General features: G+C 35.5%; 1 protein-coding gene across 7 annotated transcripts in view; it reads right to left on the reverse strand.

Moving 5' to 3' along the window:
- Positions 1-26,923, reverse strand: part of LOC118735349 (protein outspread) — a 322,425-nt gene that overhangs the window by 290,957 nt on the left and 4,545 nt on the right. For 5 of the 7 annotated variants that reach the window (XM_036465051.1, XM_036465047.1, XM_036465050.1 and 2 more), the window contains exon 2: positions 14,284-14,610. In XM_036465051.1, the coding sequence (XP_036320944.1) occupies positions 14,284-14,406 (123 nt within the window). In that variant the 5' untranslated portion in view covers positions 14,407-14,610. Of the gene's footprint in view, positions 1-14,283; positions 14,691-26,923 lie in introns of all 7 variants that reach the window. The other 2 variants (XM_036465049.1, XM_036465048.1) reach the window with 2 other exon arrangements.

The raw sequence follows: 26,923 nt of genomic DNA on the forward strand, positions 1-26,923 counted from the left end.
GTAAAGTCGGAACTTTTATGCTCTCACTCCCTAGGATTGTTCTATATCGAAAAAAGTACCACAATTTTTTTCATTTTGAAATCAAAAAATATTTAGAGGTCGCTCAAAGCGCTCAAAGTTTTCCATGTATTTTGTATGAGAAAAAAGAACTTTTGGTGGAAATGGTATGGAATTCTTGAAAATCAATATTTTTCGATCGGAAGACTCTGTTTCTCTTCAACAGATTCCCAGTAATAAAACCCAATTATTTTTTTAACAATTTTTTCTTAGCAACTATATTTTATAGGACCGCCAAAGCTCCTAGAAAATGCCAGAAAATGCAATGGGGGGATAAATAAAAAATCTTCATTTTTAAAAAATGGTTAAATAAATAATTGGATATTGTTGTTGGAAGTCTCCTGAAGAGAACCAGAGTTTTCCGATCGAATAATATTGATTTTCAAGAATTCCATAACATTTCCACGAAAAGTTCTTTTTTTTTCCATACAAAATACATCTGAAAGTTTGAGCGCTTTGAGCGACCACTAAATATTTTTTGATTTCAAAATAACAAAAATAGGGGTATACTTTTCTTCGATATAGAACAATCTTAGGGGGTGAGAGCATTAAAATTCCGACTTTACTTATTTTGGACCACCCTAATGTGTATATATATGTATGTTTATCATGTTTTATGCGCGTTTGTGTTTATGTTTACTTACGCTGGGTGCATCACTTGATTGTTGCTTCTGTTGTTGTTGTTGTTGAATCATTGGTGCGGTTTCGCGTTTGGGTTCAATGCGCAGCATTGATTGCTGCAACTAATTGTTGTTATATGTATTGCAATTGCCGTGGCAGAAGTGGAATTACTCGTATGTACTCGTAAAGTATTGTAAACTTATGAAGCTTCCACTATATTTCATTAATTTCTCATTTTCTTTCCTAAGTTTGCTGTTTTTTGTTTATATTACTCCTTCCTAGGAAAAATAACTGTTGATGAGATCAATGACTTTATCCGGCACTTTCCGAAATGTTTTACGAGATAATCAGTTTATTACAGGAAAGAAAAGTTGAATAGAAGAAGCCTTAAAATAGAATGCAGCTTTAACAAAATCTAATTAACGAAAATTGGAAAACTCAGTGTAGCTTAAAATTACAAATACTCGAAAAGACTCATAAAACAAGAATAAACAGATTTCATCTTTTGTGTTAGTCTACTTATAGGAACGCCTCGGCAATGGACTCCCTATCAATGTAGTAAGACGGAAAGCTTCGTCAAAAGTGGAAAGGCCTCCTTAGTCACGTTATGTATGTGGGCGGCTAGATTTAGCGTTGCGATAGCAAACAGCCAGAGAAATTTTGAGTTAGCCGTCAGCCGATTTTTTAGCCGTTTTGCAATAAAAAATTAGCCGTTTTTAGCCGATTTCGGTGTAGGCCTTATTTTCTTAAAATTCGAAATACATAAATTTAAATTTTTACAAATTTAGCGACACAAAATCTATTATAAATCGGAGAAAATTTTAATGTCGGACTATATTATATAAAATTGAAAAACTTTTTTTTTCTAATTTGTTTTTGTTATTTTATGGCCTTATAACAATTATATTCAAAATTTTTTATTCAGCTTGAGACCGTTTTTACAGAATAATTATTGTTGCTTTTCCACAATAAGTTTTTCATTAAAAACGGCCTGAAGCTCAATAAAAATTGTTGAATATAATTGTTTTCTAATGCACAAAAGTCTTAAAATACTGGCTCCATACCACGTTCGAGTACTCTACCATGAGCACTTCCAGAGATATGCAGTATGAAAAAATCGGTTTGTATGAGAGGTGTCACGCTTCCTGCACCTAGCGGTATGAAATATACTTTACATCCGATTCTCATACCTACCATATATACACAAAAAATTTCATAAAGATCGGTCGATCCGTTTAGGAGGAGTTCGACCACAAACACCGATAAACTAAGAAAAAATAGCCAAAAATTTCTAAAATGTCGCGTCCCACTTTATATTTGGGTCACTGTCTTTTATCCAAAGAACGACGTAGCGGGCAATTTCTTCATACAATTTTTGTTATGAGTATCTTAAATTTAAGTGTGAAGTTTTATTCGCAACATTATTCCCAACTTAACGAAATAAGGCCAAACTATCTCGGAAGACAATACTTGTGAGTAATTGTATCAGCATGTGCGGGACCAAGCAAAAGTGCAATACTTTCTACTAATATAGCCATTTTGCAGGACAATAAGTAACCTAGTGCAAATGTTACAATATAAGAAAGATGTAACGACAGAATCCTTTATTATGCAAAAATAATTTGTAATGAGTTTACCAGTCTCTGTTTTTTTTAATTTGTTTAATAAATTTACTAAAATTTCTATTTGTGATTCAATTAAATAAAATATGTGAATTTGAGTTGAAACAGTTTAGCCGTTTTTAGCCCTTTTTTTTTGGTCAATGTAGCCAGTCATCCCAAAATGTTCTGGCAACACTGGTATGTGTGTACGAGTATACTAACTAGATGAGGTTTCAGACAGACAAGACAGGACTAAACATATTTTCTTTTTCAACCATTAGAAACTTCCGATAATTATCTGGGCACAAGCCTTATATAACATATACATTGAGCCCAAATGCGTCATTTGGACAAGAAATATGAAATGCGAAGCCAAATCACGAATTTCTCCATACAAATTCGCATTGACAAAATCACGCATTTGAACGCATTTATACAAAACCAGGAAGCAAATACGTACCATTTGCCGTATTATTTTATTGAACTCACTCAAAAATAAAAGCTCCACAAAAGCTTGGATAGTGGGGAGGCCCCCAGAGTGATGGAAAGACCAGGTGGAGATGGGCTTGGCTTCACTTGGCATTTCCAATGGGCGTCAGTGGGCCCAGAAGAGAAACGACTGGTGTGCTTTGTTGAACTCGGTCTAGACCGTTTAGGCGCCAAATAAGAAGAAGAAGACCTCTAATAGGCACTTAGACAAAAAGGCGGATCTCGAAAATAATATTACGACCATATGCGAGAGTAGTCCAAAAACACTTCTACAAAATTAAGTGGCATCCATGTCAATGACATGGCATGTAGTTGTGACGTTTAAAGGGTTCCAAGTTTGCATAGCTCCAAAGGGGTATGGACTTGTTTGTCTGTTTTAAAGAAACAAACATTTGTTTTTGAAAATGGTATTTTTTTTTATTTTTGGTCACCCAAAAAGCAGGCCTTCAGCTTAAATAGTTAATTTGAGAATTTACTATGGTAAGAACTTTAAAGGCAACAAATTTTTTCCTACAGAGTGTACTCTGTGTTAAGCACCACACTGGAAACATGCAGTTTTTGGAGCAAACTTGGTTTCTATAAAAATATAGACTGATGAGTGCTATAGCCAAATAGTTTCTCAGTTCGACTGCAATGAATAAGTTGGAAGCAGAATTTCGATGTTTTGCTATCGATATGAGAACGATTATTCTAATAGCTTTTTCTTTTCTCGAAAAAAGACTGCACTTATTCTGCCTTGTGTTAGCGCTGTAAAATTTTCATATTCTTTTCTGAGCTCTTTCAGACGCGTCGTGTTCTTTTCTCAGCAACGGAAAGCAAGAGTTCGCTTATAAAGGGGAAGAACATTTATTGAGAAAAGATAATGCTATAAGATAGGGTATAAAATTTAACTGACTGATATGTATATAAAAAAGAAGATGGCAAAACGTGATAATACCTGCAAATTCGTAAGCTAATGGACCTAAATATACATTTATTTTAAAAGCTCAATATAGTTGCATAGCTATATTTGGAGATCGCTTTTAGTGGTCGCAGATATTGTTCCAAAAAAATATAATACACAGATTTTCTTGTATAAGAATCAGCTAAGTATCAAGTTCCAGCAAATAAATCTCGTTTTACATCCTCATAAATATTAACTAGTATGTACATAGCTGAGCTGAAATATTCAACATTTCTGTTCGCTATTTAGCGCTTGTCATCGATTCGCTAGAAATATTTAGTTTTGACAAGTTTGCTTCATACATATTTGTGCTTACCACCTGGCAGCTTAATTACTCACTTTTTATGTGTATAATTTAACGAAGGTAAATTTTTAGGTAAAATTGTATTGTTTTTAGCTTTTAAAATTGTTGCTTAACTATTTTTGTACATACATAAATATTTTTGTTTGTCGCACTTATGTATTTGTATAGTGATTGATCTATTGTAATTTCTTAAAAGCTTTTATTGCTTTGGTTGAAATGCCTTCAGGAAAGACCGACATAGGTACATACATGCATATATCCCGCATGTACTACATATCCACTCGTACCGTGAGTATGTAGAAATATACGTACCTAAATATGTAAGTATGTAAATATGTATTTCTATAAACACGCGTAAAGTTTTTGAAGCAGATCAGCTACCAAGAATAGCAAAGCGAAAGCCAAACATCTGGGAACAATTAAATTATTTGAAAATGATTTTTTACATACAACTTTTTGAACTCAGGCACGAGCTCTTATGGGTATCATGGCTGGAAATAATATAAAAACGTTTGGACATATTCAGCGTACATTTGTCGTAAACTCTCAATGAGGAAGAACCTATACTGTACTATATACTGTACATGTATGTCAATCAGGCTCAGGGAATGCGGATCACAACGTCGCATCAGCTCAGTCAGTAAGTTGTAAGTGAGTTGACAGCGTTTCTTTAAAGTATGCATTCTTCTTCTTCCTATTTAGCGCTTTAACCGCCTAAGCGATTTTTGCCGAGTTCAACGAAGCACGCCACTCGTTCCACTTCTGTGCCAACTGACGCCAATCGGAAATGCCACGTGAAGCCAAGTCCTTCTCCACCTGGTCTTTCTATCGCAGTGAGGGCCTCCCTCTTCGGGTTCTCAGTTGAATACTTTAAAATCTGGAGCGTCGGTGTGCATTTGAACGGCACGGCCAAGCCAGCGGAGCCGCTGTATTTTATTCGCTGCATTATGTCCATGTCGTTAAAAAGCTCGTACAGCTCGTACAGCTCGTCTGCGGAACTCGCCGTCGCCAACGCGTAAAGACCAGTAAATCTTTCGCAAAATATTTCTCTCGAACACTTCAAGAGCCGCCTCATCGAATGCTGACATTTTCGATGCATCTGCGCCATATACCAGCACGGGCATGGTAAGTGACTTATGGAGTGTGGTTTTCGTACGTCGAGAGAGGACTTTACTCCTGAATTGAATATTCAGTCCAAAGTAGCACTTGTTGGCAAGAGTGATTTTGTTTTGGTTTTCCATGCTGACATTATTATCGGTGTTAATGCTGGTTCCCAAGTAAACTAAATTCTCCACTTTCTCGAAATTATAAAGTAAGCTTTCGCTTTTCTCAATTTGTGGAAGGGAAGGTGTATCTGGCTCTCGCATTCGATCTTCTGCTAACATTAATGGTGTGCGTTTTAGCGTTATCACACCAATAGAGCAACCTAGAATTTTATGCACATTTTTTATGAAAAGCTTTTTATCATACACAACGTTAGCGGTTTGATCGAACGTCAACATGGCGGCCGGAAAATCAAACAATTTTGATTTTTGTTCACATTTTCCTCAAACGGCTTGTCAAACCTTCCACCCCCATAGACAACATAAATACCTTTAAGGAAAGGGATATTTCGCTTGGTTTGGCTAGCTACTTGTAAGGTGTTTTTCGCTCTTAAGCCTATCTGAATTTGCTGCTAAATATTCAAAATGTTATCGATAATTTTTTTATTCCATCGTTATGTTTTCAACTTATCATAAACTTGCAAAATCTCGGTAACGAATGGAGAGAACACGCATTGTTCGATCATAAGGATATTCATATCGATTCCTCATTAGGTCCAGAAAATTATAGGAAACGTTTTTTTTTTAAGATTCTCCAGGCTCAGATAAGTTTCCCAATTAAAAAAGAGTATATCTTTATTACTAAGACAGCCCTTTTCTAATGCTTCAGTTGAACGTACATTTACAAGTTTAAAAAGGTGTAGGACTGACTTGAGGACAAGATTGTGCAGTGATATATTTGCAGCAATATTATTACAAACCAAGGCATAAAAAATAACGTTGATACTTTGTTTGAACCGCAAGAAAACATGTACCAATTGAATTGGAGAATGTACAGCGTGGCGACGAATAACTTTTACCCAGGTTTTTTTGAGAAATAGAAGAGTCCTTTATAGATTTTGCGAAAAAAGTATGTTATTGTTAATTTTCCACAGATTTTACTTTAGTTGTATTAATTAGTTTTTAAATTTTAATCCTTATTTACATTTGCCAGCAGTGTAAACTTTGAGAGAAAAGTTCATTTGGCACGCAGGTCCTCGGCAGTTAATTTGTTCCATATCTTCTGTAACCATAGGCTAATTTTCTCCATTTTGAGTCCCTTATACTCCCCCTTCTGTCCAAAATAAGGCCCCATACTCAAAAATCTAATAGACTCGGGACTGGTGACTAGGACGGCCATTCATTCGACCAACCTTATACAGTTTTTTTTCTTTTTTGTACTTTTTTTATACAAAGCCTAAGAAAAAATACACCTGAAAAAGACTTGCGTGCCAAATGAACTTTTCTCTCAAAGTTTACACTGCTGGCAAATGTAGATAAGGATTAAAATTTAAAAACTAACTAATACAACTAAAGTAAATTCTGTGGAAAATTAACAATAAAATACTTTTTTCGCAAAATTTATAAAGGACCCTTTTATTTCTCAAAAAAAACTGGGTAACAGTTATTCGTCGCCACGCTGTAATTAATTTTTATGCTAAGTACCTGTAAATAGTATGCAGTACACAATACTCATATCTGTAAGAAGAAAATTTTGAGTAATTTGTTCGGATTTTGAGGATTTTTCGTTTGTTTATTGAGGAATTTGGTAACTGTTTTGTGGCAACACTGCACCTACGTCACTGTTGACAGTTACAAGTTTGAAAAAGTAGACGACTTCGTTTATTTGGGAATCAGCATTGACACCAATAATAACGTAAGCCTTAAAATACAACGGAGGATTACACTTGCCAATAAGTGCTACTGTGGACTTACTTGGCAATTGAGAAGTAAAGTCTTCATTCGCCGTACAAAATTCACACTCTATGGGCTGGTTTCTCCAACTCAACTTAACTTAGTTTAGCCATTTTTTGGACTTAAGTCAAAAGTTAGCCTACTTTTTACATAGCTTATTCTTGTCTAAGTTTATAAAATTAACTAAACTAAGTTAGGTTGAGTTGGAGAACCAGCCCATAAGTTACTCATCATGCCTGTGCTGGTGTATAGTGCGTAGGCATGGACAATTAAATATCTGATGAAGCGGCTCTTGGAGTTTTCGAAATATTTACGTCCTACAATTTATAGCTTTGTTTTTTTACATTTTCTGACTAGTTTCAGACAAATGGGTGTGGGTACGAAATTCTCTCACATATGTAAAGAAACTGTTCAAAATTACAAAATAAATATTTGATCGACAGCGAACTCAATAATAACACTTGATGTTCTTTCATATATCAATCAAAGAAACACAGCTAAATATGCGCATACATAAGTATTCATTATTTAAAATTTGCAATGTTTATAATTATTCCTCTTCTTCTGGCAGTTTGGCAGTTTTGACAAAAATAGTCCAGGCGACTTCGTGTTAGTGAGAAACAAAAATTACTCTCTCAAAGTGCCTGAAAATGAACCAAAGGAACAGAAAATGGGCAATTTCATGAAAGCAGAAAAACGGAACTTTTGTGCTTATTTATAATAGATACAAATACTTTTGTAAAAAGTTGTTTTCCCCAAACTATTTTTACAATTTGGTCGAAATTTTTTGTCTCAATTCATAGTAATGCTTGGGTTGGCGGGCTTTCCGCATATTACCTTTGATAATATGGTTATTCACGCTTGCCTGGTTATGAGGTTATCTGGTTAAACATATTTTTCTGTAGTGTATTTTATTGTTGTACAACAACCAAATACACTATAGAAAAACAACCACAATATAAAAATAGAAGCTTTAATTAAGTAGTTTTCAAAGAAGGACATTTTAATGTGCCGGTTTAATATTCCGAGATTGTATTCATATTCAAAATATATTTCCTCCGTAATTTATATCGTTAACAAATTTTGCCTAAAAATTATTTCAAATAAAGGAATTTTCTGTATACGGAGAAGGGTGTCCAGATTGTTTAAAAAAAAAGCTAAATTTCTGAAAAAAAAATCGCCAAAATCGCCTTTTTTAAATAAAGTTCATGAAACCTATTTCACAAATCTTTTAATTTAAAAATGAAATCTTATTATAATATAGTTTTTAAAACCAAAAATAAATATAATACCTTCAGAGGGTAATAATAAATAACAAAAATCACTTATATAATAGTGATGTACAAACAACTTTCTTTAAAAATACGCATACTTTTTAAAAATATTTGTTTCAACACATTTAGCAATTGGACTGCGCTATTATAACTCATATTTATTGATTAACCACACAATCCGCTTTTAAGAGCTCGGCGCTAAAAATTAAATAAAAACCTATAATAAGGTGAGATCAGCTATTTCCACAATTTCTTCAAAATCACCTATAGTGTATGAATCATTTACATTTCTGTTGTTGTTATATATTGAGCTATTCAAACTTGATAACATACTGTTTGATATTGGAAAGGTTTTGCAGCAGAAACTATTAACTTTCATAAAACACTTTATTCGAACTATTGAATTAAGGCTTTCCAACCTCATCTTATTTCGAATCTTAGTTTTTGTTGAATTCATTGCGGAAAAAAAGCGCTAAATAAGGCATGTGAGTGCGGCAAGGATAATAATATGAATTTACTTATATTTCCAAACATTCTATTGCCTGTTGCGGATCTCACTCCGTAAGCAATTATCCAAATCTCCTCAGAATTATTCCATGGGAAAGTTAAAAGATTTAAATATCCAGGTTCCGCTGTTTTTCTTTCCTTCAAAGTCAAATAGTGAATTTGCAGGTCCCTGAAACACACCTTCCTGTAATTCACATACTTTTCTGGTGACAAAATCAAAGCTTTCTTAAAAGTTTCAAAAGTTCTTCAATTAGGGTGATTAAACATTTTTGACAGTCTTTTAATATGCTTCTTAAGTCAAGTTTATCATGCAGTTCATTAGCCTCTTCTGTAAAATTATCGTGGAAAACTAAGTTTTGTATATTTTTATAATTGGAAGAAATTTATTTCAAGGGAAAAAATCGCCAAATTGGCGCGAAATCGCCAAACCTGGACACTCTGATACGAGTGTGAGGCAGTACATACACACATATATTCACTTGTCCATAAGTACGCAATAAACATTGGGCTTAGTTAACAATTCGAAAATGATTGGAGAAGAAATTAAAATCGGCCATTCTCCAGCAAATCGGAACCTTTGTCATCCAATGAATTTTTCCTTCGTTATGAATCGAATTGAATTTTGAATCACTCAGTCTTGATTATTATATCTTATATTTCTGTCGTTACTACGGTTTTAATTCTTTTTCGGACCCATTTCGAGTGTATTTCCAATATACATGCTATGAACGTTTGAAAACTAAGGTTGGTTATGAGCAGGGAACGGATTTTATGGAAATTGCCTTTTTTTCTGCTAAAGAGATATAGTATATTCGATCAAGAATGTCCACGATTTAGCTTTCCCTGATTCCATATATACCCATTTGATGTTGCCTTTTTTTGCCTTTTTTAAGATATTTGCCTTTTTTTTTTGCCTTTTTTAAGATATTTGCCTTTTTTTGCCTGTTTTAAGATATTCGCCTTTTTTTGCCCTTTCTACCTTTAAAAAAGTGATTATAGCATTTACAATTTCTTTTTAAAGATTAAGAAATATACACATGCCCATATTCGAAAATAAGTATGTATAGAAAAACGCAGTGTGTAAGTAGTGAATACTTAAGCAAAAATAAATTTTGTAGTTTTCATGTCACTCTGTTGCGTGCTAAAATCTATCAACACAGTTGCTGATGTGCACAACTAACAACTGTTTTACTTCAATAGAGTTTGCCAGCCGTTATTTGAAACAAAAAGTTATTCAGTGTAAAAACTAAAAAAGCAATGCCGAAGTCTAAAATTACCAAGAGTTTAAAAATTCTGATTGCCGAGTTTGGTTCGGATGTATTTTGTACTGATGGAACCGTTTTATTTTGCAATATTTGTTCAGTAAAAGTTAATCACGAAAAAAAATATTATATTCAGCAGCATATTAAAAGTGAAAAACATATAAAAGGATTACAAATAAAGAAAAACAAGACCCAAATGATAGCACCATTTGTGGAAAAGAATGTATTTTACGCAGATATTACTAAAATGATGATTGCATGCGGAATTCCACTTTATAAATTGAAGAGTGTGGAATTCAAATCATTCTTTGAAAAATACGTTCAGGAATCCCTTCCCGATGAATCAACTCTTAGAAAAAATTACGTGAAGGATTGTTACGAGTCCGTTTTGGAGAAAATTCGTTTAGAAATAGGAGAAAGCCCCATCTTTGTGTCCATCGATGAAACTACAGATAAGGCAGGCCGCAGTGTAACCAACGTTATTGTTGGACCGTTGCGTGAAAGCGGACGCGGCTATCTCTTGCCGGTGGAGGTGTTGGATAAGGTGAACTCATCAACAATCGCAACATTGTTTGACGATTCTATGCACATTTTATGGCCAATAGGATTCCAACGTGAAAAAGTGTTGGTATTTGTGACTGATGCAGCACCCTACATGAAGAAAAGTGCGTCATCATTGAAGCTGCTTTATCCTAATATGATTCATATCACCTGCGTCGCACATGGCGTACACCGGGTCTGCGAATCTCTACGCTCGAAGTACTCAGATGTTGACGTCTTAATTTCAAACTTAAAAAAAGTTTTCTTGAAAAGCCCATTCAGGGTGGCAGTTTTCAAAGAAATGGAACCCAATCTTCCTCTGCCTCCTCAGCCGGTATGTCAAGATAAATTGCTATTGTTGTTAATTTTAATTATAATTATTTGTAAATTTATACAGGTGATAACTCGATGGGGCACATGGCTAATTGCAGCCGTATATTATGCCGAAAACTATGATTCCATCAAAAGAATAATTGACCAAATAACGGACGATGCAGCATGTGTCAGATTCTCGAAGCAATTGTTGAGCAAAAAATCGGTTCAGGGGAATTTGATATATATAAAGTGCAATTTTGGTTTTCTTTTAGAGGAAAAAGTTTTCGAACGTCTACAGAAAACAGGTTGTGGAAAAACAAAATTCTCAGTAAAAAATTAATAATTCACATACACTTTTTATGTAATTGTAGGAACTCCAGTTGGTGAGGTATTAAATATTTTGGATAACATTGAGAAGCGGCTTATAGAAGCGCAGGGGCCTATTGCCAAATTGGTGTTGGAAAAATTCAAAGCCGTTTTCTCAGCTAACTTAGGCTTGGAGACAATAAGAGGTGTGGATAAAATTGTTAAGGGCGAGGCAAACGCCCTTATTCCTGATAATATGAACGTTTCAAACGTTCCATATTTAAATTGGGCGCCACTTGTATCAACTTACGTCGAGCGCACATTTAGTACATTCAAGGCTTTTCTTCGCGAAAATCTAATGAAAATGCTGCCAGAAAACTTCAAAATGCATCTTGTGGTTCAATGTTACTACAACTATACAGATTAAAGTTTTATGAGTTAAAAACTCGAAATGATAAAATAGTCAAAGATTCAAAGTACAAATTTTTCATATAATGAAATTAGTTCATAGTTTTTCTCTTTTTACTTGTAATATTAACATTTCTAAAATAAATGTAATTTTTGATTGTTCTTCGTATTTTCTGTCTTTTTTAGTGCCTTATTTTGCTTTTTTTGCAATACCTTTTTTTTGCCTTTTCTTGCCTTTTTCGCTATTTTGTTTTGCCTTTTTTTGCCTTTTTTTGCCTTTTTTTGCCTTTTTTGCACTACCTAGTGCCTTTTCCTGCCTTTTTCGCTATTTGATTTTGCCTTTTCCGTCCTATTTCGTTATTTTATTTTGCCTTTTTTATAGGTTTTTAGGTCCTAAAAATCCGTTCCCTGGTTATGAGTTTATTCTCGGTTTGATATGCATATTGGATATCGAAGATCATTTTCGAACGGTCGCAAAAATGTTTATAGGGTATGTATTTATGTAAGATGCTATCAGCAATTAAATCGATGTAATGCTAGAAGCATTTCCATGACATAATGCCAGATAAATTGTAAACAAAGCTACTGTTCTGTAAAAAAAAGCTAGTAAGTAAGCTATTATACTACAAAGAAAACGAAAAATAACCGAAAACTTTAGATTGATAAACCTGCATACATAGACAATGTAATCCAAAAGGTTGATTTTGAAATGCAATATCTACGGAAAGCCTGTCAAACAAAATAAAAAGTGGTAAAGAAAAATTTTATTAGAATAACAAAGCGACACAATTTCAACTAATTATTTATGCTGCGCCAGCAAGGCATGTCTAGCGGGCTTAACAGAACACGCCACCGCACTGTGGGCTGGCGGAAGATAAAAGTGGCCATAATTCCAATTTTCATTAAAACAATATGAATTTCGTAATTTATGGATTTTCGGGGTTATTGATTAGGAATCTGAAGTGAAATTTAAATAAAAATATGTGGAGTTGTTTCCTGCCATGTAGGTAATACATATACCTTGAGCATCGGACTATAAATGGGGGGATTTTCAAATATATCGATTCCTCCGACACCTAACGTATTGATTAATCTTTCATATTGCCTTATCTTCGGGTTTTGAGCTGAATCAAATCTCTAGCTCAACGGGAAGTTGGCTACACATTGATTGCAAGACTTTACCCAGGCAAACATAAATACATATAGAGCAAGTTAAATAAAAGCTTGCTATATGAATATAAGCAACAGCGCGCCGGTATTTTTATCTCAAGTTATTATACGGTATGGTAATGTTTTATTGCGTCGAGACACGGGGAGACATTAAACGCACGTAGGTAATTTACTAAAAATATAAAACTTTTTTGAATTCTATGCGTTAAAATGTACGTAAATCATGTACGACTGAAATTTCTGATTTGGTCTTTTTTATAACGAATAATGTACAAATATAAAAGCATTATGATAAAATTTTAAGAACTACCATGTAGTATACACTTTTGTACAGTCAAATTTGTGTATCCATTCCTTAAGGCTTTCATACATATGACTCTTAAATATTCTATGTTACACAAATAGTAGTAATACATATGACCCTTATTACGCTTGTTACACAGGTGTGCAAAGATATCTGTATTAAAAAAAAAAAACAAGTCTCCAGACTTCCACAAACTTATTCGTTTTGGTCACATTGATCCTCTGCCAGCCCACTGTGCAGCGGTGCGTCTTTTGTGTTTATTTTTGAATTACAAGCCTATGAGACTCTTTGTTTTCCTCATTGGATTTGTTATTATAACTAAGTTTTTTCTCATCGACTTTTTGTGGCATATGGCATGTGGTTCACATATGTATATACATATTTATGTGTACACAAATGCATGTATGTAAAGTAGAAATTTCTATTTTTAAACTAAGAGCAACGCGGATCCATATGTACCTACTTATGTCAAGCATGCCGGGTTCCAAAAGTCAAAGAATTTATGCAGATAGTTTGTACATACACATGTATGTAAATTAGCGTGGTCCAAAAAGGCGGAATTTTTATGCTCTCACCCCCTAGGATTGTTCTATACCCCTATATGTACTCCTATTGTTTCGTTTCGAAATCCAAACATATTTAGAGGTCGCTCAAAGTTTTCCGTTTATTTTATATGGGGAAAAACCACTTTTCGTAGAAATGGTATAGAATTCTTGAAAATCGATATTTTTCGACAGGAATGCTCTGATTCTCTTCAGGAGATTTCAAAAAATACTACCCAATTGTTTATTTAAAATTTGTTTAATACTGATGATTTTTGATGGGTCCCCAATTGCATTTTTTAGGGGTTTTGGGGGAACCATAAAAATTGTTAATATTAATAAACTTTTAAATAAACAACTGGTTATTTTTTCTGGAAGTCTCCTGAAGAGAAAAAGAGTTTGGCGATTGAAAAATATGGATTTTCAAGGATTCTATACCATTTGTACGAAAAATTATTATTTTTTGCCATATAAAATACATAGGAAACTTTGAGCGCTTTGAGCCACCTCTAAAAATTTTTTGATTGACCTAAAGCTTTGGGCTATTCACATATTTCTAGGGGTGAGACCGACAATCCGAGCTCTTTTCGAAATAAGGGCCACCCTAATGTATATATGTTCACATATCAGTGCATCTGACTTACCCGATTGCATTCCAAGGCGGCAGCACTATGCTCCTCACGTTGACGAAAGCAATGGCTGCATTTGCTTTTGTTGAAGATATTTGGTGAAAATTTACGACAATCCGAGGTGCGTGTTGTCGACATTTTTGCGGCGTTTTGTTTTTGTTGTTTTTGCTATTTTTGGTGATGATTGTTTTGTTGTTTCAGTTTAGTTTTTTTTACTGTATGGCATACATTAGTTATGTGCGTATGCAATGTAGGAATTGATTATAGTCCTTGTAATTTATTTTCACTTACGTTTTTGTTGTTGTTGTTGTTTATTACCATAGTTCTAATCGTAATTATCTGCTGTAATAGATATTAGGAGTTGAATCTTGTTGTTATTGATTTTCAATTCATTGGCAATGTTGTTGCTATTTAACTGGCTACTATAAATTAAATATGTACATATGTATGTAAATAAAAAAATTTATTCAAAAGCTGTTAAAAATGTTTACATCGGGGGCTTATGTATATTCAATACGACCTATCTGCAGTTTTCACAAAAACTACTTTATCATGTTCGAACCCATCTGAGACTTAACTGTCATCGCTGATTGCAATTTTAGCTGTAAAATTCGTTAGTTAATTTTATGTACAAGGTAAGTACAGTTAAGTCTAAGGTGGATTTTTATATAGGAGTACCACTTTTGTGAAAACTGCAGATTGGTCATATTGAATATAAGCCCTCGATATGTAAAATATTTATAAATGCACTTGATTTTAGAAGCTGTTGTTATTGTTGCTGCTTTTAAACAGCCGATTCTTGATTCCGTTTGAGTTTGTCAATTACCCAAAAAATTTATATTGGGCACGTTCAGAAGGCGGAACATCTCAGTTACTGTTGCGATTGCACCTTCTGAACGCGTGGCTTCGTACTTCTGATCAACTGAACAGTTGCGTGGTAGATGATCGTAATATTTTTCTGAACATTTGAGGCAACATGTTGGTGTGTACCGTTGAGAGTTGAATTTCACAGCTGATGTATCAATCCGCTCAGAAGACGCATAACGATTACTGATTTTTTTTTAGCAACGGTTGCGCTCAACTGCTGAGCCTTCTGAACCTACCCATTGTTCACTTCTTTGACGCTTTGGATATCAGAATCAGGGTTGTCGCGTATTTTCGCATTCGCAAACGCGGAGCTTCTACATTAATTTTTACATTCGTATTCACTTTTGCATTCACAATAATTAATGCGGAGCTTTTGCGAATACGCATGTTGTGCAAGTCGTGACGCGACAAGAAATTGTGGGCACTGATTCTGAATTTTGTTCGAAATTTTAATCTCTGGAAAATAGCAATTTATTTTCCATATCCACTTATTTAGAAAGTCACATAGTGGGGCAAAAATGATTGCTGTGGACAAATCTATTTTGAGAGCCCAAAAAAGGAGGAGGTTATCAGTTCGTCGAAATATATTTTTTCTTTAAATTTTTTTTTATTTTTTTTTTATGTATGTTACCGCATAACTTTGGACCACCGATTCAACCGATTTCTGTAATTCTTTTTGCATCGGAATGCTAGTGTCTCAGAGGTGGTCTCATACTAATCTGGTTTAGATCCGATCATTGGATCATGAGATATATATATAAATATATATAAATTTTTTTATATGAGAATTTAAGTATTTTTATACCTTTCATGAGCATGAAATGGTATTATAACTTTGGTCCGATGTTTGTAAGTACCAGAATAAGAAGAGATAGACCCATTAAAATGTATACTTAAATGATCAGAACGTCGAGCTGAGTCGATTTAGCCATGTCCGTCTGTCCGTCTGTCTGTTTGTCTGTCTGTCCGTCTGTTTGTATGCAATCTAGTCTCTCAGTTTTCGAGATATCCGGATGAAATTTGGCAGGTGGATGTATTTTTATAATGTATTAATCATTTGTCGGAACCGGACGAATCGGACCACTGTAACATATAGCTCCCATACAACTGATTGTTCAGATATGAGATATTTCGTTATAACTTCGACTTCGACTTCTAACGAATAAAGATTGGAAGGCTTTGGGTTCGTTCGAGAGAACTATTCTACGCAAGATCTACGGCCGTGTTCGCGTGGACGACGGGTATAGAAGAAGATGGAATGACGAATTATATGAGCTTTTTAACGACATGGGCATAGTTAAGTATATAAAAATACAGCGATTGTGCTGGCTTGCAGAAGGATCTGTCTGCACTCGTTATTAGCAACTGGCGCAAATTATCTCAGGAGAGAGGCAAGCTGTTTGGAGAAGCTGTTTGGCAGTGACGCCATCTTTTGATTTTCAAAAAGCTCAGGTGGTTAAAAAAATTAAAATTTGTACAAATAACTTAACTTACTTGCGTACTAGCATTTTCAACGCGAATAGAATTTAACAAGGTGGGTTTGCAACTTCAGCCTTTTATCAATCATGGTTGTATTTTAGTCCATTTAAATTTGTAGATCAGTGTTGCCAGAACTTTTTGGACGAACCGGCTAAATTGGCAAATAAAACCGGCTAAAAACGGGTAAAATGTTTAAACTAAATTTCACATGTTTTATTTAAATAAATCACGAGTAAAAAACTATTTCTTGGAGAGAAGTTACAAATTCCAGCCGGAAAAAATTTTGCCAGCACGAATTTGCAATTAGGAAAAACATATGATTGTGGCACATGGTTGGATTTTTTGTCGACGATAATTTGAATAAACAAGATCGTTAAATTTAAAAATTTACAAACTGGAGCGATCTTAAAACGAAAAATGTAAGTTAATACTTGTTTACTTAATTAATTTAGTTAATTCCAATGATTTGAAAGGTATTCGGCAAAAAAAACTGTATTCTTAATCGGAATGCAATCTCAACCAGAGTCGATATAGTAAACCCGACAAAGAAATTGAAACGTATGTTCTCTGAAAGAATTTTAAAAACTCTATACAAATGTCTTTTGTTTGAAATGCAACCGTGGACACTAGCTGGCAAAAAAACTTGCAAATTTGCGTTCGTACAGAAAATTGCAAGTTTCTCTACATGAGAGAGAATTTGGGAGCATTTTTTCTTACTATCGGATATTTTGAGTGACAATTCTCGCTGTATTTTCGACGAACAAACCTATTGTCTTCCCTACAAGGCCTTTTCAGACTGACCGATTCTCAATATACTCAAATAGAAACCAATACACACAAAAAACGCTGTAAAAATTTCCCTTCAATTTTAAGGCAGTAAAACAACGACCTTAAGTTAACATCAACCGAGGCCATACGTTGACAAGGGATGCAAAATCACAGTTACACAAAAGATTAGGATTCCCAGAGGATTCCCAGAGAGTTTTGCTTTACATATAAATTTGTGCTCTTTTATTTTCATTTTGATTCATTTCAGTGTTGGTTCCTTTAATTCAAGTTGGCATTCGGTTTTCGGAATTTAAATAAATTCTCGGCAAAAAGTTTGTTTAAAAAAATACATATGTGTACATAAGAATAATAATAGATTGGCGCTTACACATATGTTAGTGTTTGGCCGAGCTTCTCCTCCGCTTTGTGGCGTGCGCCTTGATGTTGTCACACTAAGCGGAGGGACCTACAGTTTTACGCCGACTCCGAACGGCGATTGTATTTTTATGAGAAGCTGTTTTTCATGGCAGAAATACACTCGGAGGTTTGCCATTGCCTGCCGAGGGACGACCGCTGTTAAGAAAAAACCTTTTTTCTATATTTTTGCGATGTTGCTTTGACCAGGGTTTGCACCCAGGTACTGCGGAGTGGAAGCGCCCTCTGCTTACCACTACACCACAGCGGCCGACTATGTGTACATAGTGCTTGAAAATATCAATTTTTTCCTTACCTTAAACCTTTCGGAGTGGGCAAAAATGATGTTTTGTAATTTAGGCAGAATTGACTATCGGGGAACACAATATCTACATGTAATATTTATTCTGTTTGTTGGCACTATATCCAAACACAAACGCATCTTAAGTGTCTTAACAGTGAAACAATTTCTCATTTTCTAAGTTTGCGAATAAAACTTCACACTTAAAATTAAGACATTTATAACAAACATTTTATGAAGGAAATCCCTTCTTCGTTTAAAAGAAAAATAAGCGAAATCGGCCCAATTTCATACAACCCTGCCTGACATGAAAATTTTCTCCACGATAAGGCTAGTGGCCATCTCTAACAGATTTTGGGTCGCCTAGTCAAAAATGGAAACATATATGTGACCTGGTCTACGAAAAGGGAGCTTACGTGCGAAAACTAGTTTTCTGTGAAAAAGCTGTTAAAAGTAAGCAACTCGTTTCGTTTACTCGTTTTTACTCTTCTTTCTCTACATTTTTAGTACACTTCTAAGCAAGTTAGGATTTTCTGCTTTTCACCACGTGAAAAAGCATCTCATCTTCCATCCGAATCAACCAAAAAAGTGAAAATTGATTTTTTTGACACCTAAGCCCCCCTTTCCGTAGACCAGGTCACATATACATATTTGAATTTTAAGAAAACAAGGCAAATAGCAAAATCGGCTAAAAACGGCTAATTTTTTTCTGCAAAACGGCTAACAAATCGGCTTCCGGCTAAAGCGAAATTTCTCCGGCTGGTTGCTATCGCAACCGGCTAAATCTAGCCGGAAAACGGCTAAAATGGCAACACTGTTGTAGATTCTCCTAAATTCAGTGCTGTCACAGCTTAAAATATTTCAAATTATTTCAGGTTTTAACTATCTCGAAGTAATTTTAGTTCAGAAAAAAAGCACTAAAAAAGGCACTAGGCACTAAATAATTTTTTTTGGCGTTTTAATTTTCAAAAAGTACTAAATCTAGTGCTTAAAGCACCAAGTTGGCAACTATGCTGTTTGGTCTCCGCCCAGATCGACAAAAGCTTGTAGTTCCAAATAAGACAACATGAAATACTAACTGTTCTCGCGAAAAACTGCTGCCTTCGTATCACGGGTTAATAAACAGACTTCGAACAATAGGTCATACAGACGCCTACAGGTGATTGTCAAGTCTACCGCAAGCTACATAAGTTTAATTAATACATATCCAGAGTATCAACACGGCGAAAAAATTAAAGCGTGATACGCAAATATAACATTTATAAAGGGCAGTGTCACACGATTTGTACATTTGTGCACGTTTGTACATTTCTTATATTGGCCTATTGGTACAAATGAAAAAGATTGGGACGAAATTTTTTTTGTAGTCACACGATTGGTACAATACAGCGAAATTCTATTGAAAACTTTGAACAAATTGTTTTTCGTGATTGCGATAAAGAAAAATATTTGTACATTCACGCGATTGGGGTACGATTTTCATAAAATTTTGGGCAAATGCGAAATCGTGTGACACTGGCTTAAGAAGCACTTCATTAAATTCAGCTTCATAAATGCATAGAATTCACCTCAAATGGAGTATGCACTTTTACTACATACATATATTTCCTACAGTTTCATTGGCTTCGTAGACTTTAGCATTCGACCTTCTCTTAAGACAATCAATTAAATAGCGACTTTTATCTTCAAAGTACACATTCAATGGAATTGTTTTATTAATGTTATTGGTTCAAAAAAAAAATGATTTTGATTTCTTTGGGTACATGAACTATTTGCCGTGGAACACTTGAAATGTGTAAACTTTTTGACGTTTCGCTTTGACAGGCGCTCGAGCACGTGACACTCATATAGTAACGCTTATAAAACGCCATTAATGTGGCAGACATAATTGAAGCATATAAATACATACAAATGCTCTGGTTTACTACAACTGTGCACTAAATATGATATTCCAAGCGTTTAATTTTTTTCTAGCTTAAAAAATAAAACAAATTTTCGACTCTAATGTGTAATCGTGCGACAAGTTTGTTAATTTGGCGCGAAATCGTACGTATGTATAACTTTTTATATATGTATGTATTTACAGATCTATGTATACATACATATGTACGTACAACAAAATACAAAAACAAACACACAAAAAAATACAATACGCGTACAACAACATACATATATACATATTAGGGATGTTTCGAATGTCATATTTTTCACACATATATTTCACGAATGCGAATGCGAATTAGAATGTGCGAATGCGAATGTTAGGAATAACATTTAAAAGCTATAATCATCTTAAGTCATCGTTTTTATTTCTTAAAAATTTTGTAAATTACTAGAACATTGAACGAGTGCTTAACCTAAACAATGTTTTAATCTAGTAGTCAAAATTCAAAAGGGGCATATTATATTTCAAAAAAAGTAATTTTTCCGACTCTTCTCCCATGAGGCGATTTCTTAGAGGCTCGTATATAAGGCCGCCTGCACTGAACAATTGCTCACTTGGAACGCTGGCGGGTGGAGCGCTCAAATATTTGCGGGCGCGATCTGTCAATTTGTCGTATTTTATAGCGTTTTCTTTTCTCAAAAAAAGTTCTGCCCTTTTATATGGGAACTGTTGCTTTGCGTTGCCCTGAAACCCGAGAAAATGTTGCGTTCTTTATATGAGAATGAAACAGAAAATATACTACTCCATCACAATTTATTTATAGAACTTAATAACGCCGAATTATTCACTTGGCCTGTAAGTCTTTCCAATTTTAAAGCAAAACACTTATTTCTGATAGGGAAAATAATTGCATTTTTACAAGATTATTAAATTAAAAATCAACCATGCAACTCTCACCCTCACGTTTATTTGAGGGCAGAAAATGCAGCACTTTCGCCGGATCAGAGTGCAACCTGCTGAGAAGAGAACACGACGCCTTGTGAAAGGGCTGAGAAAAGAACGTGAAAATGTGACAGCGCTAACACAAGGCAGAATAAGTGCAGCCTTTTTTCGAGAAAAGAAAACGCTATTAGTTTAGTTTTCCACCACCGCTGATTGTTGCCGCCACTGTCTAAAATATATTATATTATACTAGGATAATCTAGTACTTTAATTGTTATCGATAAATTAAAATGACTTCTGTCACGAGTCGTAAGACGAGTTCTATAATTGCGCCAATTGATTCGCCAATTGTATTTTAGTTAGTTCGTGCATAAAGTAGCTCAAAAGCTCTCGTCATACGTCCTAGTTTTCATACGTTAAAGTATATATGATTTAAAGATATTACATTCCGCAAATTGATTTAATTTAAGTTTATATCCATAATAGGAATTTCAACATAAATACATATATGTATAATCACATGTGTTGAAACTATGCAAAATAAAACTTGAATGCACATCCAGCTGGCATACTTTTTCGTTCAAAATTCTACGAAAATCAGGGTGCTTTCGTTCCGTTAAGAAACTGTCTCAACACAGGTTATTGTCCGAGTCCGAGTGGACTCTCATGTATGTACATATTCGCAACATTCGTATCATTTGATGCGAATGCGAATGTCGAATGCGAATGTGTAAAATGATGCGAATCATTCGCATAACGAATGCGAATGCAAATATTCGCAACATCCTAAAAAAAAAACACACACATTTATGCTTAAGCGCTTCTTTCGGATTATTCATTAGAAAAATCAACATTAAAGTTAATTAAGATTAGAGTTAAACAAAGCGAAAAATGTTATGACGTTTACTTTAATTGCAAGGCAAAAGCTTTTTCATACTCGTCTTATTCTACCTTCAAAATGTGGGAGAGGCACGGCGTAGCGTGCTTTAGTTACGGCTTTTTATTGCCTTCCCGCTGCCTTACTCATAGCATTTGTATTTAACTACAAGTAAACAGATCCACCTGAGAATGGAAAACAGAAAACGGTTGTGGCTGTTTTTAACTCAAGTTTTTATTTGCTTTTTGTATTTGCCTTTTTACGAGCAAATTTTTGTTTATTTTCCACGATTTCATATTTTTTACTTAATGATTTTGGCATTTTATTTTCAGTATCTGTCGCTTGTGTGTTTTTCGTTTTATTTTCTTAACATTTTTGTAGTTAACATTGTTGTGTTTATTTAGTTTTTTTTTTACGGCTGTACCGTTTTTCAACTGTGCTTTCCAAGTTGGTCAGCAGGGTGACGGTATATGCTTTTTTTCAGTGTTTAATTTTATTTTTGTTTATCATTCTTAAAATACTACATACATGAAATGTTACAATAACTGTGTCACAAAACGAGACGCCTTAAAAAAGATAATAATATAAGAATTCTTATGATAAAGGCACGGAAGAAAGCAAGCAATAGACCTGCTTATTTAGTGTTTAGTCTCTGTTCTTCTTTTGGCCAAACTTTTTATCAAGCTGTACCCACCCGATTCATTGAACTTTATAAGTTTATTCCTAATTGTACCTGTGTGATGGAAAAAATGGGTTTTGTCCCCTGAAAGAGAAGATGACCGTACTACTTTAGTATAAATATTTTCAAGTTTGTAAGGCGGGCTCGGTAAAACCATTCGGACTACACGACTACAGACCTACCCTGATCCAAATCAATCGATATACCGCTTTTTATTCCAACTACAAGTTAACGACTTCAACGAAAACTAGGAGTGCCAGTTACTGTCGAAATTTGACAGGTTTTTAGTTTTTAAAAGCCTCGGAAAGGTTTTCTAACTTAACACGTAGCTAAACTTATAAGGTACAAAGTAAATTACAGTGTTGTGGAGTTATACTCTAAGTGCTCGTTCCTGCACGCGTTGTGTGTTCCGACCACCAAACCAGCTTTACCTCCAAGAATGAAAAAGAGTTTTATACGCAATATAAATTTTTCAGTCGTAGAATTTAAATATGTAATTTTGTAATATGGCTTAAGAAACTTCTATCAAAACGCGAAAGGAAAACTGTTATCGGAAATAATTACAAGCAATGTGCTTTGGCAGTGTCCAATGCGGCATCGCTTGAGTTACTTTATAAACTTCAATAAATAAGTAAACTATCTCGCAAAATAGTAGTATAATTGCTCCTTGGGGAGTGCGGGAGTATGATTGACCAAATAGTAGTAAAAAACTCCTGTAGTAGTACTTTCGGCTGCACTTGATGTTTTCACACAAAGGGGATGAACCTACAACTCTACGGCGACTTCAAACGGCGGTTGTATTTGAGTGAGAAGCTGTTTTTCACGACAGAATATACATGGAGGCTATTATGTTAGTCGGAAACTGGGCTCGCACCCAGGCCCCGCGGAATGGTGTTGAGCAGCTGCCTCAACTACCATACATATTCCTTTAACAGGTGGGCGATCAACGGCGGCCTCGCAGTAAATCCCATGAGTGGGGTTGTTTGCCTGCGGTCAACAGGGTCAAGTACTTAGGCTTGATCCTGGATAGGAAGCTGTAGTGGAAGCTTAACATTGAGGAAAGGGTAAGAAACGCGTCGGTTGCCGTGTACTGCTGTAGAAGAGTTATCGGTAAAAGGTGAGGTCTCTCGCCCAAAGTAATTCATTAGCTCTATGAAACTAGATTTAAGCCTATCTTATTTCACGGAGCACTCGTCTGGTGGAACTCACTAGAGAAGGCTACACTTGTAAAAGTGGAATTAGTGGAGCATTAGGAACCACACCTGCACTGGCGTTTGCCGTCATGTTGAACACGGCGCCTTCGAATATTTGAGGCAGAATTGTCGCAGCTCCTTCTCTACCTATATTCTATCAAGTGAGTACTGGGTAGGGCGGGTTACTCGAATAAAGGAGCGGTAAACTTCTTCACAGACGGATCCATACTTGGATACAGGGTTGGTGGAGGTGTAGTTTGTCGGAAACCAACAAAACTCTGTTCAGGCTTCCGGAATTCTGCAGTGTCTTTCTGGTGGAAACAGCTGCCATCAAGGAAGTGGTAGAATCACTGCTAAAGGGTGTGATGGCGCGCTCGAAATCATGAAAGAAATGTCTGGCCTCTATAAATCGCGTCAGAGTACTTCTTAGGTACTTCTTCTAATTTAGGTGCCGGGTCACAGTGACATCGCGGGAAACTGCATCGCTGATGATATGGCATTGGAAAGGCAGCCTTACTTCGTACTCGCGATAATGAAATTGCATACTCTACTAAATACCTAGCAAAATGGACAAAATAAAGTGATGCTTCTTTTGTAACATAAAAAAGGAAAAGAAGACGTTTCTCTGCTGCAGCAGAAGTTTTAATGGGGCACTTTAAAATATACTTTGCAGCGCAAGACACGAGTGACCCATCGTTACCCATTAAAGGCCACGTTACCTCTCAAGAGCTAATGATGGGGGGTTCGGACAGGCCATTGTGCGATTGGTATTCAAGCGGTAATACAAATTTTAACTGATCCCTTTTGTATCAGCTGTCAAGTGGAAGATGAAGTAGAATCATCTCCACACTTTCTTTTAGACGGACCAACCTTTGCGAGGCTAACATGGAAGCATTTTTGCTCGCACTTCTGAACTAACACTGACTTCTTAGGGATCGAAATTAGCCGCATTCGAATTTGGTAATCGGCTCACGGCGTTTACCTAATCCAGCCTAACCTGTACTTCTTTGAGCTATGAAATAATTGGTCACATTAAGCATTCTAGTAAAATTATTAAGGAAAGTTTCAGATCTATATATCAAGTATGTAATTCACACAGTTCATTTAGCATAGAAAAGAAACGACTGGCGTGCTTTGTTGAACCCGGCCAAAATCGCTTAGGCGGTTAGAGTGCCAAGTAAGAACAAGTTCAAAAGTTATAACAATATTCTGGTGATGCGCACGAGCGACTGGTCTCGCGACCTCCAAAATGCTTTATAACTCGGTAAAATGGAACAAAAATCCCATTTTTATTAATGATTTTTATATAAACAACCTTTTATTTCGATTGATATGTCTTAAAAAAAATATAACAAAATGCCATTATTAGCGTTTCTATGCATTTCAGGTGCCTTAAGCGCTAGAATTGTTAACCAATTTGTCCGCAATAAGCATGGTAGGGAAATACGCGGCAGCCGCTTCAGCGCTCTGACTAATAAGTATGGTGCTTTGCAAACATCGCCAATTCGGCCACGCTTCCATACTATACACATTGGGTAGTTATGACCAAGAAATCGACTACTCCGGACCTAAACCAACCTTCGATAGGCTCCCTGCAGTAACACACCAAACTAGTCAGAAAAAATACTGGTTTACAACTAGAATTTTCTGACTGAAACCGAACTAGTTCGAAAATGACCACACTTGTACCAAGTACAAAACGATAACTATTAAAGACGAGCAGAGAATGCCAAACACAAATTCAAGTTTTACACGGATGGATCTACGCTATACAACAGGGTTGGCTAAAGAGTTTTCTCTAAGGAACTAGGATGGAATTATCTTTCAGAATTCCGGATTACTGCAGTATTTATCAGGCAGACGTTTAAACTATAAAGGAGGGGCTGTATACCTTACTACGCATGCCGTAATGTAGACTACGATTAACATCTACACGGGCAGTCAAGTGGCTATTAAATCAATGAATTCGGCAATGCTGAGATCGAAGGTTGCGCAGGAATGCCTCGCAGCTCTAAACGATATTAGCACCGTATTCAAGGTCAGCCTCATATGGGTCCCGGAACATAGAGATGTTGAAGTGATATGTGAACACAGAGGCCTAATTGCGATACCCATGGCTGCAAGCTATAACTTAGAAATAACTTGATCCAAAAGGCCAACAGGTCACGGCGAGAGGAGGGCACTTGTAGGACAACTATGGTCACAAATAGATAAGAAAAAGGCGAAAGAGCTTCTCAGCCTCTCAAGAGAGCATATTGCGATGGTATCGGCTTGAGTAACCGGTCCTTGGCTATAGGGCAGGCACTCCACGAATATTGGAGAAGTTGCAGAGATGACGAAGAGGAAGAGGAAGAAACCGTACAGCACTTCCTCTGCAGTTGCCTAGCTTTGGACAAGAGCAGAGCAGCCTTTTTAGGTAGGCACTTCTTTAGGTCTCTTACGGAATTATCAGGCACAGGAATAATGTCAGTCCGGCGCACGGCGCATTTTCGCCCAGTAGAGCGACGACTTCAACAACTTTCGCCCAACAATTTTGCTCAGTAAAACACAAGAATGATAGAGTATTCTCTCAATCGTGAGTAAAACACAACTACGATGACAACGAAATCAGCTACTCATGACAAGGTACAATTAAAATGTTTACTACCAACAAGATTATTATTTTTTAACAAAATCTAATACAGCATTTTTATACCCGACCGCATTTGTGCACAAGGTTATTAAAACTTTGTTCACATAACGGTTGTTTGTAACAGCCACAACTAATCGAGATAGATATAGACAAATGTATACATGAATGATCAGAATGAAATGAGAAGTCGATTAAGCCATGTTTGTCTGTCCGTCCGCCCGTCTGTGTACAAGATAACTCGAGCAAAAATTGAAATATCTCAACGTGTGTAGATTGCCCTTTACCCAAGGCAGGTTGGTATTAAAAATGGGCGAAATCCGACCGTAAACACGCCCACTTCGCATATAACGATAGTTTTAAGAAATACGAAAACTGCGATATTTTAGTAACTAATGAAACTTATTCACTGAAAACTTATAACGGGTGATTTTTTAAGAGCTTGATAACTTTTTTTTTAAAAAAAACGCATAAAATTTGCAAAATCTCATCGGTTCTTTATTTGAAACGTTAGATTGGTCCATGACATTTACTTTTTGAAGATAATTTCATTTAAATGTTGACCGCGGCTGCGTCTTAGGTGGTCCATTCGGAAAGTCCAATTTTGGGCAACTTTTTCGA

This window comes from Rhagoletis pomonella, unplaced genomic scaffold (genome assembly GCF_013731165.1).
Source record: "Rhagoletis pomonella isolate Grant_MI unplaced genomic scaffold, Rhpom_1.0 Rhpom_scaffold_00003, whole genome shotgun sequence".
Classification (NCBI taxonomy): Eukaryota; Metazoa; Arthropoda; class Insecta; order Diptera; family Tephritidae; genus Rhagoletis; species Rhagoletis pomonella.